This window comes from Saccoglossus kowalevskii, chromosome 8 (assembly GCF_978046115.1).
Source record: "Saccoglossus kowalevskii chromosome 8, keSacKowa6.1, whole genome shotgun sequence".
Lineage (NCBI taxonomy): Eukaryota > Metazoa > Hemichordata > Enteropneusta > Harrimaniidae > Saccoglossus > Saccoglossus kowalevskii.
The window spans coordinates 2,308,380-2,325,616 of record NC_140648.1 but is presented as its reverse complement, the minus strand read 5'-3'; the positions used below and the strand labels follow the sequence as shown (position 1 = coordinate 2,325,616).

At 38.2% G+C, this 17,237-nt stretch overlaps 1 protein-coding gene across 1 annotated transcript; it reads right to left on the bottom strand.

The window, feature by feature from the left end:
• Positions 1 to 13,516: 13,516 nt before the first annotated feature.
• On the bottom strand, positions 13,517 to 16,256 carry LOC144345906 (uncharacterized). The gene has a single exon (XM_078007004.2). The coding sequence runs from the start codon at positions 15,853 to 15,855 to the stop codon at positions 15,127 to 15,129; it is 729 nt and encodes a 242-aa protein (XP_077863130.1). The 5' UTR covers positions 15,856 to 16,256; the 3' UTR covers positions 13,517 to 15,126.
• Between the last annotated feature and the right edge of the window lie 981 nt (positions 16,257 to 17,237).

Below are 17,237 nucleotides of genomic sequence, written 5' to 3'. Positions count from 1 at the left end.
TGTGCATTGCAAACAGCGGAGCTATCTCAGCTGACTGACTGCTTGTTGATTATCAACTTAAATTTTTTCAAATGACATATATGTCTTTTTATATCAATGTGTGCATAGTTCATAATACCTTGTATGGCAAATTACTGGAAAGCCCAGAATACTGACCAGAGCCAAACTTGGGTGCATAGTTCATAATACCTTGTATGGCAAATTACTGGAAAGCCCAGAATACTGACCAGAGCCAAATTTGGGTGCATAGTTCATAATATCTTGTATGGCAAATTACTGGAAAGCCCAGTATACTGAACAGAGCCAAACTTGGGTGCATAGTTCATAATATCTTGTATGGCAAATTACTGGAAAGCCCAGTATACTGAACAGAGCCAAACTTGGGTGCATAGTTCATAATATCTTGTATGGCAAATTACTGGAAAGCCCAGTATACTGAACAGAGCCAAACTTGGGTGCATAGTTCATAATATCTTGTATGGCAAATTACTGGAAAGCCCAGAATACTCACCGGAGCCAAACTTGGGTGCATAGTTCATAATATCTTGTATGGCAAATTACTGGAAAGCCCAGTATACTGAACAGAGCCAAACTTGGGTGCATAGTTCATAATATCTTGTATGGCAAATTACTGGAAAGCCCAGTATACTGAACAGAGCCAAACTTGGGTGCATAGTTCATAATATCTTGTATGGCAAATTACTGGAAAGCCCAGTATACTGAACAGAGCCAAACTTGGGTGCATAGTTCATAATACCTTGTATGGCAAATTACTGGAAAGCCCAGTATACTGAACAGAGCCAAACTTGGGTGCATAGTTCATAATATCTTGTATGGCAAATTACTGGAAAGCCCAGAATACTCACCGGAGCCAAACTTGGGTGCATAGTTCATAATATCTTGTATGGCAAATTACTGGAAAGCCCAGTATACTGAACAGAGCCAAACTTGGGTGCATAGTTCATAATACCTTGTATGGCAAATTACTGGAAAGCCCAGTATACTGAACAGAGCCAAACTTGGGTGCATAGTTCATAATACCTTGTATGGCAAATTACTGGAAAGCCCAGTATACTGAACAGAGCCAAACTTGGGTGCATAGTTCATAATATCTTGTATGGCAAATTACTGGAAAGCCCAGAATACTGACCAGAGCCAAACTTGGGTGCATAGTTCATAATATCTTGTATGGCAAATTACTGGAAAGCCCAGAATACTGACCAGAGCCAAACTTGGGTGCATAGTTCATAATATCTTGTATGGCAAATTACTGGAAAGCCCAAAATACTGACCAGAGCCAAACTTGGGTGCATAGTTCATAATATCTTGTATGGCAAATTACTGGAAAGCCCAGAATACTCACCGGAGCCAAACTTGGGTGCATAGTTCATAATACCTTGTATGGCAAATTACTGGAAAGCCCAGAATACTCACCGGAGCCAAACTTGGGTGCATAGTTCATAATACCTTGTATGGCAAATTACTGGAAAGCCCAGAATACTCACCGGAGCCAAACTTGGGTGCATAGTTCATAATACCTTGTATGGCAAATTACTGGAAAGCCCAGAATACTGACCAGAGCCAAACTTGGGTGCATAGTTCATAGTGCATAGCCCATTATACTGAACCATGCTAAACATTGTCTCATAGTTCATATCAACACTGAAGTACCTTCTTAGAAGGCCCAATATTAACCAGTGTCAAACGTTGTCTCACATTTTGCTGAACTTGGTTTCAGTGTTCACAATAATTATGCAACCATCTTGTTTAAAAACCCAGAATACAACCTGGTGTCAAGCTTGATCTCATATTTTATATCACATTGCTACCATAAATTTCGTAAAATTATCTGCATGCACACCCCTACCTACAGACAAAAGACTTACTGAAGCTAAATTCTGCCCACTGTCCAGATTTTGCTCTAGTACTTGATTGCAAAAGTCATGGACTATATTGATGCTTGGCTCTACCATCTTGCCCCCAAATTATCTGTGCGACTTTGATTATTTTTAGTAGAGTATGTCTGCTGGAGCTGTATCACTTCTTAGATTTGATGTTTTACAAGATTAAAAGCAAGCATAATCAAAGTGGGAATGGATTAAGTCTGGTAAGTGTTGGTATCTTAAATGTAGCCTGGATTGCGTTCAATATAGTACAGCATCAACAACAACCAATCACAAGGGAATGAATGAGCTTGTTCCTTCAGCGCTCGTTGGTTAGTCAGAGAGTAAAAAGAATCCTCTCTCAAGCAAAATCCTGCCTACGGGCATGATCTGTGGCTGGTAATTATCATTGACCTGTTTACAATGCAATGATGAACACTAAAGACTCCAACTGCTTAAGCCGAAGATATGCTGCCAATTGGCTTGGATAACCCTAGCAATTATGCATTCCTTGCTCAGTGATAGTTGCAAACTCAGTAAACACACACTGTCAATTAACATCAATACACCATTCAGATTGAGTCAGTAATAGACTGGCCCAGGTATGGCAATTGTATAATTCTGATGTGAAATTACCACGACTAGTCTATCCGGAAGCGTATTCATTGCTATTATTCATTCACGATATGCAGTGGCGTTATGGAACCTGGGAGTGCAACACACCCAATAGTCTGAGGAAAGTAGGCATGCACTTGTGCAACAGATTCTACACGTGCATTATAGTTGAGTAGAACGGGTCCGACCAAAAGCTGCCTTTCTTATTAGTTGGTAGCTTGTAGTTAATGCTACTCATATTTATCAGCTCAAAAACGACAGAACAGACCAGACATAGATATTCAACACGAGAAGTTCTACAACGATTTAATTCGTTATTTGAGGAATTACACTATTTTACAATACAATTGCCACAATTGTGCAAGTCTAGGCGGGTGTCTGCAATACCAAAACTGACATTGCCACGATTGCGCAAGTCTAGGCGGGTGTCTGCAATACCAAAACTGACATTGCCACGATTGCGCAAGTCTAGGCGGGTGTCTGCAATACCAAAACTGACATTGCCACGATTGCGCAAGTCTAGGCGGGTGTCTGCAATACCAAAACTGACATTGCCACGATTGTGCAAGTCTAGGCGGGTGTCTGCAATACCAAAACTGACATTGCCATGATTGCGCAAGTCTAGGCGGGTGTCTGCAATACCAAAACTGACATTGCCACGATTGTGCAAGTCTAGGCGGGTGTCTGCAATACCAAAACTGACATTGCCACGATTGCGCAAGTCTAGGCGGGTGTCTGCAATACCAAAACTGTTCCACTTTGACCATTATAAAATATTCATGGGAATGACGCATACACCTCAATCCAATTATACCAGAAACATAAAGTGTATCACCAAACTCAGTCTTTCTGTCCCCTATTACTCAGCTAGTGAATCTCCAATACTATTAAGCTGATACTAGTCAGAGAGCGTCACATATGATGACAGTAATCCTAGTAAGAAACATCACCACTGATGATGATGCAACAAGGACTTATTAGACCGAGGCTGATCATACCTAGTTTTCCAGTCATTACAACATACTCCATTTAAGAAGAAATTGTTTTACTCGCCTAGACGAGATATGCGAAGAGTTTCAGAATCCAGATGAATGTAGTCATTTTATGGACAAACCACTAGTCTTGTTTTTGTCTAAGAATTATAGGTCGAACGAATTTAAACCCCCGGGATGTTAGCTTTGTGTACAGTCAAAGTACAGTAACCGGTTGTAGTTCAGAGTCGGGGTATAGTTTCAGTTTTTGGGGAAAGGAAAGTAATATATCGACCTGGTTCGGATCATAAGTTGGGGGAATGTCTCGCTTGGCAAATGTGATAAGTAAACTTGGGGATCAACTGACTCACTCGAAGACAAAGATCAGACCGATATAATAATAACTGTATTGCCTACGTGTAGAAAGAATATACATAGGATAAGTACTGTATTAACAACAAAAAAGAGTTATATATAAGAATTGTACAAAAAAAAAAATACAAAAGGACTTAACTAGTATTTAAATGTTAAATAAATCTTTTTGTTGTGTAAATATAATTGGCAAGTTCTATAATTATGTCAGGATCTTTGCTTGAGAGTATATATGTGAACTGTATATTTTTATTGTTGGATGAAAGTAGTGTCATAATTTTTTGGATGAAATTTTCGCTGTGTGTGTTATATTTTGGGCAATTCAATAGAAAATGTTCTTCATCTTCAATTGAATTTGTGTCACAGTTATTGCATATTCTTTTATTTATAGGTTTCTTAGGAAATGAATATCTGCCTTCCTCTATTGCCAAGTTATGGTTACTAATTCTAAATTTTGTCAACATTTTCCTTTTATGAGTGTCAAGCGTCCCTATGTGTGTCTCAGACATGTCTGGACAGATCTTGCATCTCGGGATGCATATTGCTAACTGTGTGTTTCAGTTCAACAGTACACTGGTTTTGGTAACTATGTACTGTGGCGTTCTAGGACCTACTTTCTGCAAATAGCAATTCGCACAACATGAACCAAGACGATGGCATTGTCATGAATTTGTTTTTGCGTATCTGTTGACTGACTTAATTAGCTGATTATTTGCGAATTGCTGTGTTATGTCTGTCATCGTTTAGGCCTATTTGAAGTTTTGGACGGAACTTGGCTCAGTGATTTGTAACTAATTACGAGATAACCGTCGCTATTCAGACTACTAATTCTGACAGTTGGTATTCGTAGTTATTAATGTAGTGAACGATTAATCAAAAGATATGACGTATTCAGTACTTAGTGTGATTGGCTTTATGATTGAAGGTTACGCCCTAGAGTCTTTTTACTGTTTTGTAATTGGTTAGAGTTTTGAAAATGAATAAAGAGAGTTTGAGTTGGTCTTGGCAAGTACTCCACGAAAGACGCAGTCCTGGAGAGTCGCAGTGCAGTCCTGGAGAGCCTTAGGGCGAGTCTTGACATAGTCTTGGGCTAGTCTTGGGTCAGCCTTGCGATAGTCTTGGGGACTTTTCCCCAGGGCGCTGTGTCTTGTAGAGTACTCGACTGATCGACTAAGACGAGAGTTGAAACGTATTTCGTTGTGTGTGTCTTATTTGACTGTAAAGTATAAGTGACTTTCCTGATCCCATACCTCAAGGGGACGAGATTCCCCCCTGACAAGTGTGGAGAACCCCGAGGAGAAGAATTCCCCCCTGATAGCATCATCAAGCATAGTTGCCCAACTAATAATAATTTTTTTTAAATCAAAATTATTAATTGTCAGGCAAAAGCGCAATCAGGACCATACTGATTGCAGAGGTAATTTAGAATTTTGCGTTTTCGCGTCTGATTTAAAATGCAAAAAACAAGATAACTACTTCTGACTTTGATGGTATATAGTTAAAGAAATACATAAACTTTCTTGGTCAAACATTTGCATGATCTAGTAACAAATCTGGCGGTTTTTTTCTCCAATAGCGACCAGACAAATTACCTACCTCTTTGGTCGAATTAGGTACAGGCTGTATGAGCGATAAAATACGTCCATCTTTGCTGACGTCACAGCACATATTTTGTCAATTCAATGAAGCATCTGCTGGTGATATAGATACTATCCTACATGACGTCATTAATGTTAGTCATGAATATTAATAATGTATACATCGTCAGCAGGATGGGCGTGACAGTTAACATGTATTAGAATTATTGCTGTTATATTTCGTCGCAAGGTCGAGTCTGATCACGAACATATTATTTATTAATTATGATACATTCGAAACATAAAAAACAATAAAAAGTGAATCGGCTCTACTAAAGGTAGAAATCAAATTGTGCCTGTATGTGAAGAAAATCTGAATTTAAAGTAGATACTGATTCAATTTTGTTTGTTATAAGAAGTCAATTAGAGCAATGTCACGTCAAATTAATAGTATTCATCGAAGGTAGGTGGTGCATTATTCAATGTGACAGCGTGGGTTACTTGAAACAGTGAAAGTAAATATACCAGAATTACAAATAAATGCAGTCATACCAATACATATATAAATATTTATTCCTTATTTACAAATACGGAACAAACTTTATGATTCCACATTCAAGAAGATCGTATTATATTTGTGACAAATTGCCATGTTTATGTTGTCATTTGCTATGTAATTAACATTATTGGGATCAGACCTTGAGCAGTTCAAAGCCCACCAACAATTATTACCTCAGTCACAAACTTCACTCTGCACTGCTATACAATCACATACAAAACATATGTTTTACTTGTTCATATACAAGTCGTATATATTATAAATTTACATTATTGTGTGATGAGGATCACGATACGAGGGGCGTTAATGCCCCTGACCCATTTCCCATAGCAGGAGATTAATGAAACTTGGCACAGTTATTAGTCTTTCTCTACCAACCAGAGTTATGCATTTCTCCCATCGTTTGATGCAGCTCTGAACACCGTAGAACACCCCAGGTTGGTCCTCCAATCACGCCGTAACTTCGAAATCAAGGCTGCATTATCTGGGAAACGCTTTTCTTTCAAAAACAACTTCGTGGCTGGGAAGAGATGAAAGTCAGAGGGGGCAAGGTCAGGAGAGTAAGGGGGATGGGGGAGGATCTCATAGCCACACGCCCGTGCTTCTGATCTGGCGACATGCTAGTTGTGGGCCGGAGCGTTGTCATGCAGAAGGAGGATACTTGATCTTGCCCCGCCTCTTGATTTTGATAGCTTCTCCTAATTTCATCAAAGGTGAGCGTAATAGGCTCCTGTTATTGTGGTACCCTGTGCCAGGAAATCTGTCATCACTACTCCGTCCTGGTCCTAGAAGACTGTGAGCATGATCTTTCCAACAGAGGGCTACATCTTGCCTTCTTTGGAGGTGGTGAGTCCAAGTGCTTCCACTGCATTGACTTGGCTTTGGTCTCTGGACCATAGTGATGTACCCAAGTTTCATCCTGTGAAATCAGTCTTTTGAAAAACTCATCTTCTTGGCACATCTCCAAATTCATCCGAGCGCACTCAACGCATTCGTGCTTCTGGAAAGGTGTGAGCAACCTGGGAATCCATCTGGCAGACACCTTATCCATATGCAAATGGCTATGAATGATAGTTTCCACAGACCCTGTACTGATCGTGACCTCTTGGGCTATTTGGCGAAAAGTATTGAGTCGATCATTCAAAATGGCTGCCTCAACTTGACGGACAGATGCCTCATCAATGGCAGAAGAGGGACGACCAGGTCTGGGAGCTGAATTCACGATGCCAGCGTTTTACAAGGTCATATGATGGGGCATCATCACCATACGTTTCTTTCATTTCATCAAAAGTCTCATTTGGTGTGCGTCTCTTCAAATACAAAAACCAAATCACTGCGCAACCTTCAACTGGCTCCATTTCACACTTGACTCAGTTCAAATATCTGTAAATCAGAAACCACAATTAATTCAGAGCTGTTTTTGCAACATAACCCAAGAGATGTAAATCATTACACATGCAAAACGTCATCTAGATCAGACAACTGGAAGTGGGTCAGGGACATTACTTATTGAACAACCCTTGTATATTTAATTCAGATATGTGGGGCTACTTATATGAACTTCTTTGGCTGTGGCATTTTCAAATGCCCGACATCTATCACTGAGTTAATGAAGTCGAGATGTATGTTTCTGTATCTGCACTAGTTTTTATAGGATATGGGTGTGTCACGTTATACATTGACTGTGATAGAATATGCACTAGTTTTTGCTGGTTATGTACTGGGCGTAATAGGCTTCACATGAGCTGTGCTACAATATGCACTAGTCACTGCAGGTTGTGTACTGGTATGATATGCTTTACATTGACTGTGATAGAACATGCACTAGTTGTTGCTGGTTATGTACTGGGTATGATAGGCTTTACATTGACTGTGATAGAACATGCACTAGTTGTTGCTGGTTATGTACTGGGTGTAATAGGCTTTACATTGACTGTGATAGAATATGCACTAGTTATTGTAGGTTATGTACTGGGTGTGATAGGCTTTACATTGACTGTGATAGAATATGCACTAGTTGTTGCTGGTTATGTACTGGGTGTAATAGACTTTACATTGACTGTAATAGAATATGCACTAGTTATTGTAGGTTATGTACTGGGCGTGATAGGCTTTACATTGGCTGAGATAGAATGTGCACTAGTTGTTACTGGTTATGTACTGGGCGTGATAGGCTTTACATTAGCTGAGATAGAATATACACTAGTTGTTGCTGGTCACGTACTGGGCGTGATAGGCTTTACCTTAGCAGTGATAGAATATGCACTAGTTGTTGCTGGTTATGTACTGGGTGTAATAGGCTTTGCATTGACTGTAATAGAATATGCACTAGTTATTGTAGGTTATGTACTGGGTGTGATAGGCTTTACATTGACTGTGATATAATATGCACTAGTTATTGTGGGTTATGTACTGGGCATGATATGCTTTACATTGGCTGAGACAGAATATGCACTAGTTGTAGGTTATTTACTGAACGTAATAGGCTTCACATGAGCTGTGCTACAATATGCACTAGTCACTGCAGGCTATGTACTGGGTATGATAGGTTTTACATTGACTTTGATAGAACATGCACTAGTTGTTGCTGGTTATGTACTGGGTGTAATAGGCTTTACATTGACTGTGATAGAATATGCACTAGTTATTGTAGGTTATGTACTGGGTGTGATAGGCTTTACATTGACTGTGATAGAATATGCACTAGTTGTTGCAGGGTATGTATTGGGTGTAATAGGCTTTACATTGACTGTGATAGAATATGCACTAGTTGTTGCAGGGTATGTACTGGGTGTAATAGGCTTTACATTGACTGTGATAGAATATGCACTAGTTGTTGCAGGGTAAGTACTGGGTGTAATAGTCTTTACATTGACTGTGATAGAATATGCACTAGTTTTTGCAGGGTATGTACTGGGTGTAATAGGCTTTACATTGACTGTGAAAGAATATGCACTAGTTGTTGCAGGGTATGTATTGGGTGTAATAGGCTTTACATTGACTGTGATAGAATATGCACTAGTTGTTGCAGGGTATGTACTGGGTCTGATAGGCTTTACATTGACTGTGATAGAATATGCATAGTTGTTGCAGGGTATGTACTGGGTGTAATAGGCTTTACATTCACTGTGATAGAATATGCACTAGTTGTTGCAGGGTATGTACTGGGTGTAATAGGCTTTACATTCACTGTGATAGAATATGCATTAGTTGTTGCAGGGTATGTACTGGGTGTAATATGCTTTACATTCACTGTGAAAGAATATGCACTAGTTGTTGCAGGGTATGTACTGGGTGTAATAAGCTTTACATTCACTGTCAGAATATGCACTAGTTGTTGCAGGGTATGTAGTGGGTGTAATAGGCTTTACATTGACTGTGATAGAATATGCACTAGTTGTTGCAGGGTATGTACATGGTGTAATAGGCTTTACATTGACTGTGAAAGAATATGCACTAGTTGTTGCAGGGTATGTATTGGGTGTAATAGGCTTTACATAGACTGTGATAGAATATGCACTAGTTGTTGCAGGGTATGTACTGGGTGTAATAAGCTTTACATTCACTGTCATAATATGCACTAGTTGTTGCAGGGTATGTAGTGGGTGTAATAGGCTTTACATTGACTGTGATAGAATATGCACTAGTTGTTGCAGGGTATGTACAGGGTGTAATAGGCTTTACATTGACTGTGAAAGAATATGCACTAGTTGTTGCCAGGGTATGTATTGGGTGTAATAGGCTTTACATTGACTGTGATAGAATATGCACTAGTTGTGGCAGGGTATGTATTGGGTCTGATAGGCTTTACATTGACTGTGATAGAATATGCATAGTTGTTGCAGGGTATGTACTGGGTGTAATAGGCTTTACATTCACTGTGATAGAATATGCACTAGTTGTTGCAGGGTATGTACTGGGTGTAATAGGCTTTACATTCACTGTGATAGAATATGCATTAGTTGTTGCAGGGTATGTACTGGGTGTAATATGCTTTACATTCACTGTGAAAGAATATGCACTAGTTGTTGCAGGGTATGTACTGGGTGTAATAAGCTTTACATTCACTGTCAGAATATGCACTAGTTGTTGCAGGGTATGTACTGGGTGTAATAGGCTTTACATTGACTGTGAAAGAATATGCACTAGTTGTTGCAGGGTATGTATTGGGTGTAATAGGCTTTACATTGACTGTGATATAATATGCACTAGTTGTTGCAGGGTATGTACTGGGTGTAATAAGCTTTACATTCACTGTCATAATATGCACTAGTTGTTGCAGGGTATGTAGTGGGTGTAATAGGCTTTACATTGACTGTGATAGAATATGCACTAGTTGTTGCAGGGTATGTACAGGGTGTAATAGGCTTTACATTGACTGTGAAAGAATATGCACTAGTTGTTGCCAGGGTATGTATTGGGTGTAATAGGCTTTACATTGACTGTGATAGAATATGCACTAGTTGTGGCAGGGTATGTATTGGGTCTGATAGGCTTTACATTGACTGTGATAGAATATGCATAGTTGTTGCAGGGTATGTACTGGGTGTAATAGGCTTTACATTAACTGTGATAGAATATGCACTAGTTGTTGCAGGGTATGTACTGGGTGTAATAGGCTTTACATTCACTGTGATAGAATATGCATTAGTTGTTGCAGGGTATGTACTGGGTGTAATATGCTTTACATTCACTGTGAAAGAATATGCACTAGTTGTTGCAGGGTATGTACTGGGTGTAATAAGCTTTACATTCACTGTCAGAATATGCACTAGTTGTTGCAGGGTATGTACTGGGTGTAATAGGCTTTACATTGACTGTGATAGAATATGCACTCGTTGTTGCAGATTATGTACTGGTTGTGATAGATGTACACATATTGTGCTAACGTGTGCACTAATTGTTGTAGCGTATGCACATAGGGTGTACGCTGGCTAGATTATGCACTAATTAATTTTAAGGGTGTACATTTTTACTCAGTTTAGTTGTATGATTAATGACGGCCATCTTTAAACAAATTGATGTGCATATGTATAAGATGAGGTTATTTCGAGGATACCGAAAAGTATGCATGGAGTATCAACTGACTCGAAGCGAAGGTCGATGCGACGGCGTACTGTCTGAGTGCATACTTTGAGGTATTCTCGTAATAACCTTATTATTATACATCTTTTCCTCCCAACGATACATCATGAGAATGCCGAAATCCAAAAAGTTTAAAACAGAATCAGAACAGAGACGTTTTGTGGAGTCCGGTCAAACACTAGTGGCAGTCATGTTTGTTTTTATTATTATTAGAAGACGCTTACGCGCGTAATCATTACATATTTGGAATTTGTATTTCCTATTATTCCAAATTAGACCTAAACGTATATCGCCTTTAGTGTGTACTCGTCTGCTTGCCATGGTGCAACGGACTATCCTTTGACATGGTACTGTTTTAGAATAGCATTGAATCGAACATTTCGGGTTATTTTATTTTCATCCTCATCACCCACATGTCGACATTTATATTATTACACAAGACATGAATGTCACAGTCCCCGTTATTTGATTATAAAGTAGTGCAAGGAGCATCGACAAACAAGTGAATGAATTTGTACTCTATGTGGGTACAACTCATCATAAAGTGATTCCCTATAATCTAGTTTTGTACTGCAAATAAAAACTTCCTCTGACCCCTGTTCAGAATCTACTAAGTGCAACAAAACTATTTGTCATACATGTATACTTGCTCAAGAAACTGCATTCATAAATCTGAGTGAACATCGATGTTTATGACTTCTTTGTTAATTAAGGTCTTAGTATATTACCAGGACCCGGGTCAAATCAAAGATCAAATAACTGCATTGTTTTAATTTGCATATTTTTGGGAGGGTGTGGTCATTATAAGCCAAAGAACACATCTACTCGTGCCAAGGTGTAATCATACCAAATATGAATAAAATCGACACGGTGATGGTAGAGATAGCAGCAAATAACTGCATTTATCTAATTTGCATATGTTTGGGAGGGCGTGGTCATTACTACCAGAAGCACATCTACTCGTGTCAAGGTATAATCCTACCAAGTATGAAGAAAATTGGCCCTATGGTTCCTGGGATAAGAGCAAATAACTGCATTGATCTAATTTGCATATTTTTAGGAGGGCGTGGTCACTATTGCCAAAAGCACATCTACTCATGCCAAGGTGTAATCATACCAAATACGAATAAAATCAACGTGGTTGTAGTAGAGATAGCAGCAAATAACTCCATTTATCTAATTTGCATATTTTTGGAAGGGCGTGATCATTACTGTCAAAAGCACATCTAACCGTGTCAAGGTGTGATCCTACCACATATGTACTAAATTAGCCCAATGGTTGCTGGGATAAAAGCAAATAACTGCATTGATCTAATTTGCATATTTTTGGGAGGGCGTGGTCATTACTGCCAAAAGCACATCTACTCATTTCAAGATGTGATCCTACCACATATGAACAAAATTGGCCCAATGATTGCTGGGATAAGAGCAAATAACTGCATTGATCTAATTTGCATATTTTTGGGAGGGCGTGGTCATTACTGTCAGAAGCACATCTAACCGTGTCAAGGTGTGATCCTACCACATATGTACTAAGTTAGCCCAATGGTTGCTGGGATAAGAGCAGATAACTGCATTAATCTAATTTGCATATTTTTGGGAGGGTGTGGTCATTACTGCCAAAAGCACATCTACTCGTATGAACGAAATCGGCTCAATGGTTGCTGAGATCAAAGGAAATAACTGAATTTAGCTGATTTGCATATTTTTGGGTAGGGTGTGGTCACATTAATAATAACCTAAAAGATGTCTTCCGATGATAAGGAAGCTATTTTGAAATTGGGTTCTGAGAAATTGGTTCTAAGGTTCTGCAAAGTTGGTTCTGAGTTCTGAAAAGTATACACTGCTGATCGAATACATTTGGTAAAACTTGTGAATCAGAAATCAGAAATTCATGAATCTGAATCTGAATTTAATAGAATCAATTATTCTGAGCATGCTCAGTTGCTCTGTCAGTGTAGTAGAGAGAGATAATTTAGAATGAAAATCTTGAAAAAGACGTGCATATGTAATACAGACTTGTTCATCAAACTGCTAAGTTGAATTGACATCTGCTGCAGAGTCTCTGAGAAAATGTGAGGAATAGCTAACTCCCCTTTCAGGCTTCGCCTGAACGGGGACTAATAAATTGTAAAGCAATTACCATCATGATTGGACTACGACTGCGCGTTGGAATTTTTTTTTTTTTCTGTGTGATATTTAGACTCCTTCCTTCTAAGGAGTATATATAATATAATACGTATCTGAGAGAACCTGGATGATTTAATTTTCTACAATAAGTTAATCGAACAAGACATTTCTTGTTTGTATGTGTGTCACTCCGTGACTGGTACGAACATGATGTGTAACCGACGTGCTTTCGAGGCAGCACATTTACTCATGTGGTGATTGATACACATAAACACGCGAGACTGAAGGTGACCGAACGCATGAACCTTCACATGAACATTCTCGTACACATTAAATATCCATTTTATTCAAATCTTACAAACCTGATAGGAGTGTTTTTTCTAAAATATTCGGCTAACTACATGACAAAATGGTAAATAATGTCATATACATATGTATTCTTATGTAAATCAAGGTGTACATGAGGTAATACGTCGGATTGTTCTAATATTTGGGTTCGTACATTTACTAGCTTATCTGAATAAACGGAAGTGGTATATTTTATACCGCATAACATTTTTGGTTGAAAAGTATACATGCCAAATTCATATTTTTAGCACGTTGCTGGAAATTATATACAAAACATTGGAATAGAAATAATTCCAATTGAACATAATGGAAACTAATTTTCTTATTGGAAACTTGTTAAAATTACAACAACATACTGGTATGCATAATTTTCATTCCATACAACGGGAACTATGTAAATGTGAAGAAATAATATCTTCATAAGAAACACAAATAGATGACGAAAATGTTGCCATTTTCCATGACAATTCAGACTTGCATTACTCACAAAAATATTCCTTCATTTAAGTAACTTATTGGCATGACCCTATGTTAATAAAAGTACAGGAGAAATTAAATTTAATATTGAATTGGTCCAAACCTCCTCAAGTAAAATGTGTGAACCTATCACATTGACAATGCATCGTAATAAAAACCATTTGCATGTAAAGTTGCGCTCCTAATGAGTGTTTTTTCTCTTAGAACACTGAGAACAAGTGCAGCCACGTAGTTGAAAAAAACACAGAAACTGCAGAACGAGAGTTCCCATATAAAGTAAGTGCAAATTCTAGCAATATGAATCACAGCTCACTTCAGCTTTCATAAATAAATAAAATTATCTCTCTATTTTGTAAGTGCTGTTCATTCAAAAAAGGGACGAAATGTTTTAGAAACATACATGGTCCTCGTGATCGAATTCTGTCGAGCGTCGTGTTGTTGTTTCATAATACAATTGATAATATTTGAAGTAGTACTGAATCAGATGTGTATTCCACAACAACGATTTAGTTCAAAGTTATGCATAACTACTTTACAAGTATTCAAGTTTCATGGATGATATAAATTTTACATAGTCGTCTGAAAGACAGTGGGTCATGGTACTGTACTGGAAACAGAGGTGTGTGTTTGGGAACATCCAAGGTTTCGTTAAATTGAATCGGTAATGTTCTAAATATTTTAACAAATGCACAGCGCGGAAATTAAATCAATATTGATTAATGATTGAGTAACAAAGATATATGCTTGTTTAAAGTTAAACCGCTTGGTTGACTGCACCCCATAATATAATATTTCATATTCATAAAAAAACACCAAACTTTTATAATAATATATGCGTTATAACAGGCATCATATACAAAATAAGTACTAAATGAATATCATTGTTTTTACTTTATAGTCGGCATCGGCCATGTGCGTATTTATGACGTCTATGTTACTCACAAACCCCACACGTTGAGTTCCCAGCGTGAGGCCTCCTAACGTAAAACATAGCAATAGTTCATTACACTATAAATGCTACATCAATTCGCATTCATTTTCGTCACATCACAAGTATTTGTATCGAGATGCAAGGTCATTGCATTCAGTAAGCACAAAAGGTCGCGTCTCTAGCGGTGACTGAGATGTGTATTCATAGGCATATGGTACGTGGCAGATGATTGGCGGATTTCCTCTGCATCGCGGGGCGTATTGGGATATGCAATAAGAGGCACATCAAATGACCCCTGCGGTAAACTCTCAACTTCCGGCAATGCTACCAGTCCTGGAATCGTATCAGAATCAAAATCCTGCATTATACTTGTAGTTTGTTTATGTTTCGTTCTTCCCTTCAATTTTGTTCTTTTGGAATTACTCGAGTACAGTTTGTCCGATGATGGAGCTGATTCATTTTCGATATCGGTCAAGGAGATGTGCCCCAAATCAGGGTCCACGTATACTTTTTCCGATTCTTTCTTATTTTCTGCTTCCTTTAACTGTTTTCGAATTTTGTCGTTTTTCACCTTGGCGATTATACCTATAGCGCACATCTTGATACCTAATCCAGATATACAGGGCCCAACAATTCTTAGCACGGAACGTTGACTCGACGCAACGGAAAATACTAACACTATTATTCCAGCAACAATAGCGATACAGCCACAACATATAACAAATACGATGGCAGGTCGATTCAGAGAACAGTTTGGTCGGCCGCCATCAGTGTTCCACTCTCCTTTCTTACGCGGTGAAAATTTGGGAGCTCGGAAATTAAGGACACTGTGTTTTCTAGACTCCTTTCTTCCTGGTCCGTATCCTGGCCCAGCCACTGACAATCGCTGCTGCCGTGCGTTCGACATGTTATTTCTTCATGTCACGTGTATTAATCCCAGTGCCAATGAACCGTAGCGTATCACTGATGTTCGAATGTGATAGAGCAGTTTTCAAAAGCGGTGATATTCTAAGTGATGCCAAGTCGATTTGCTTACCACGAGCGTAATTGAAAACATTCACCGATCGTTTCCATATTGATATTTTAAGCAGTGCAGATATAAGATACACAAATTGTAACGAGGTGGACAATGTCACACGGTGAATCCCACTCAAGCGATTGTTCCACTATGCACTAGTTAGTAAACGTCATCATAAATTATGACATAAATGGTGAATGTCAATCTTAGATAAGGAAGTACATTATGTGCCGAGCTTATAGAGGAGAGATATGCATCACCCTTTCGTCATTCACTTGGAGTACCCACGATGCATTTCGCTCTTTACTGGTGCTGACCTGCAATCAGGTTTCCCGGAGAGCTATGTCTATGTGAGATAAAAGAAAACAGAAAACATGTCAAATGTACGTTATATTCAAAGGAAAAGTATTCAATAAACGTCAATAGTGTGTCAATGACAGTTTTGCGTATGAGCTGTCACTGTCTATCATTGAAATATTCAATAACATTACATAGTCGCCACGTTTTCATTACGTGCATTACATTGCATTTTACATTGCGTAAGTATTTCACACGTAACCAACCTAATTTATTTTCTCCCGATAATTTAATTCTGAATATAACTGATAATCCCATCACACAATTATATCAGTGGAAATATTATTCAAAAACAATAAAATCAAACAAGTTTTTCAATTTTTCACAGAATTGAGTGTGTTACGTTTAAATAAAAGATAGGTTCTTGGTCAACGCTTATTATTTATTCTCTCTGTATTTTCATTTCTCACAAAACTATTAATAATTTATATCAATCGATTATTCTTGGAATTCTTTGCGAAAGATATCTCTTAACTAAACTTTTTTTTTTCAATTCAATTTAAATATATTATAATGGTTCACGTTGTATGCATGATTTATGAGTAATTGCTATAGGAATCATTAACCAGATTTTCTGTTAACAGTAATAGTGTTTACTCCGATATAATATATTACTAGCTGCGATAAGTATGTTATAAAAGTGTGACAGCCGAATGGATATGATATGTAATTATTTATAATACTGTTTCATGCACGTGGTACGATCCCAGGTGGCGAGTAGTAATAGTAGTAGAATAGATAGACCCGATGATAGACAAGTTAGTCTGTTATTAAAGGTAATTTTGTAACATTGTCAGTTTTATTTTCTATAATAATGTGTACATTCTTTGAGAGACGAAGCATGTAACTCGTTTGTCTAACTGACACGGTAACACAACATTATGCGCTGGTACTATTACAACTATTCCGAGTTA

What these genes read in the sequence shown, in the direction of transcription:
- LOC144345906 (XM_078007004.2), bottom strand. Translation starts at nt 15,855, where the DNA reads ATGTCGAACGCACGGCAGCAGCGATTGTCAGTGGCTGGGCCAGGATAC.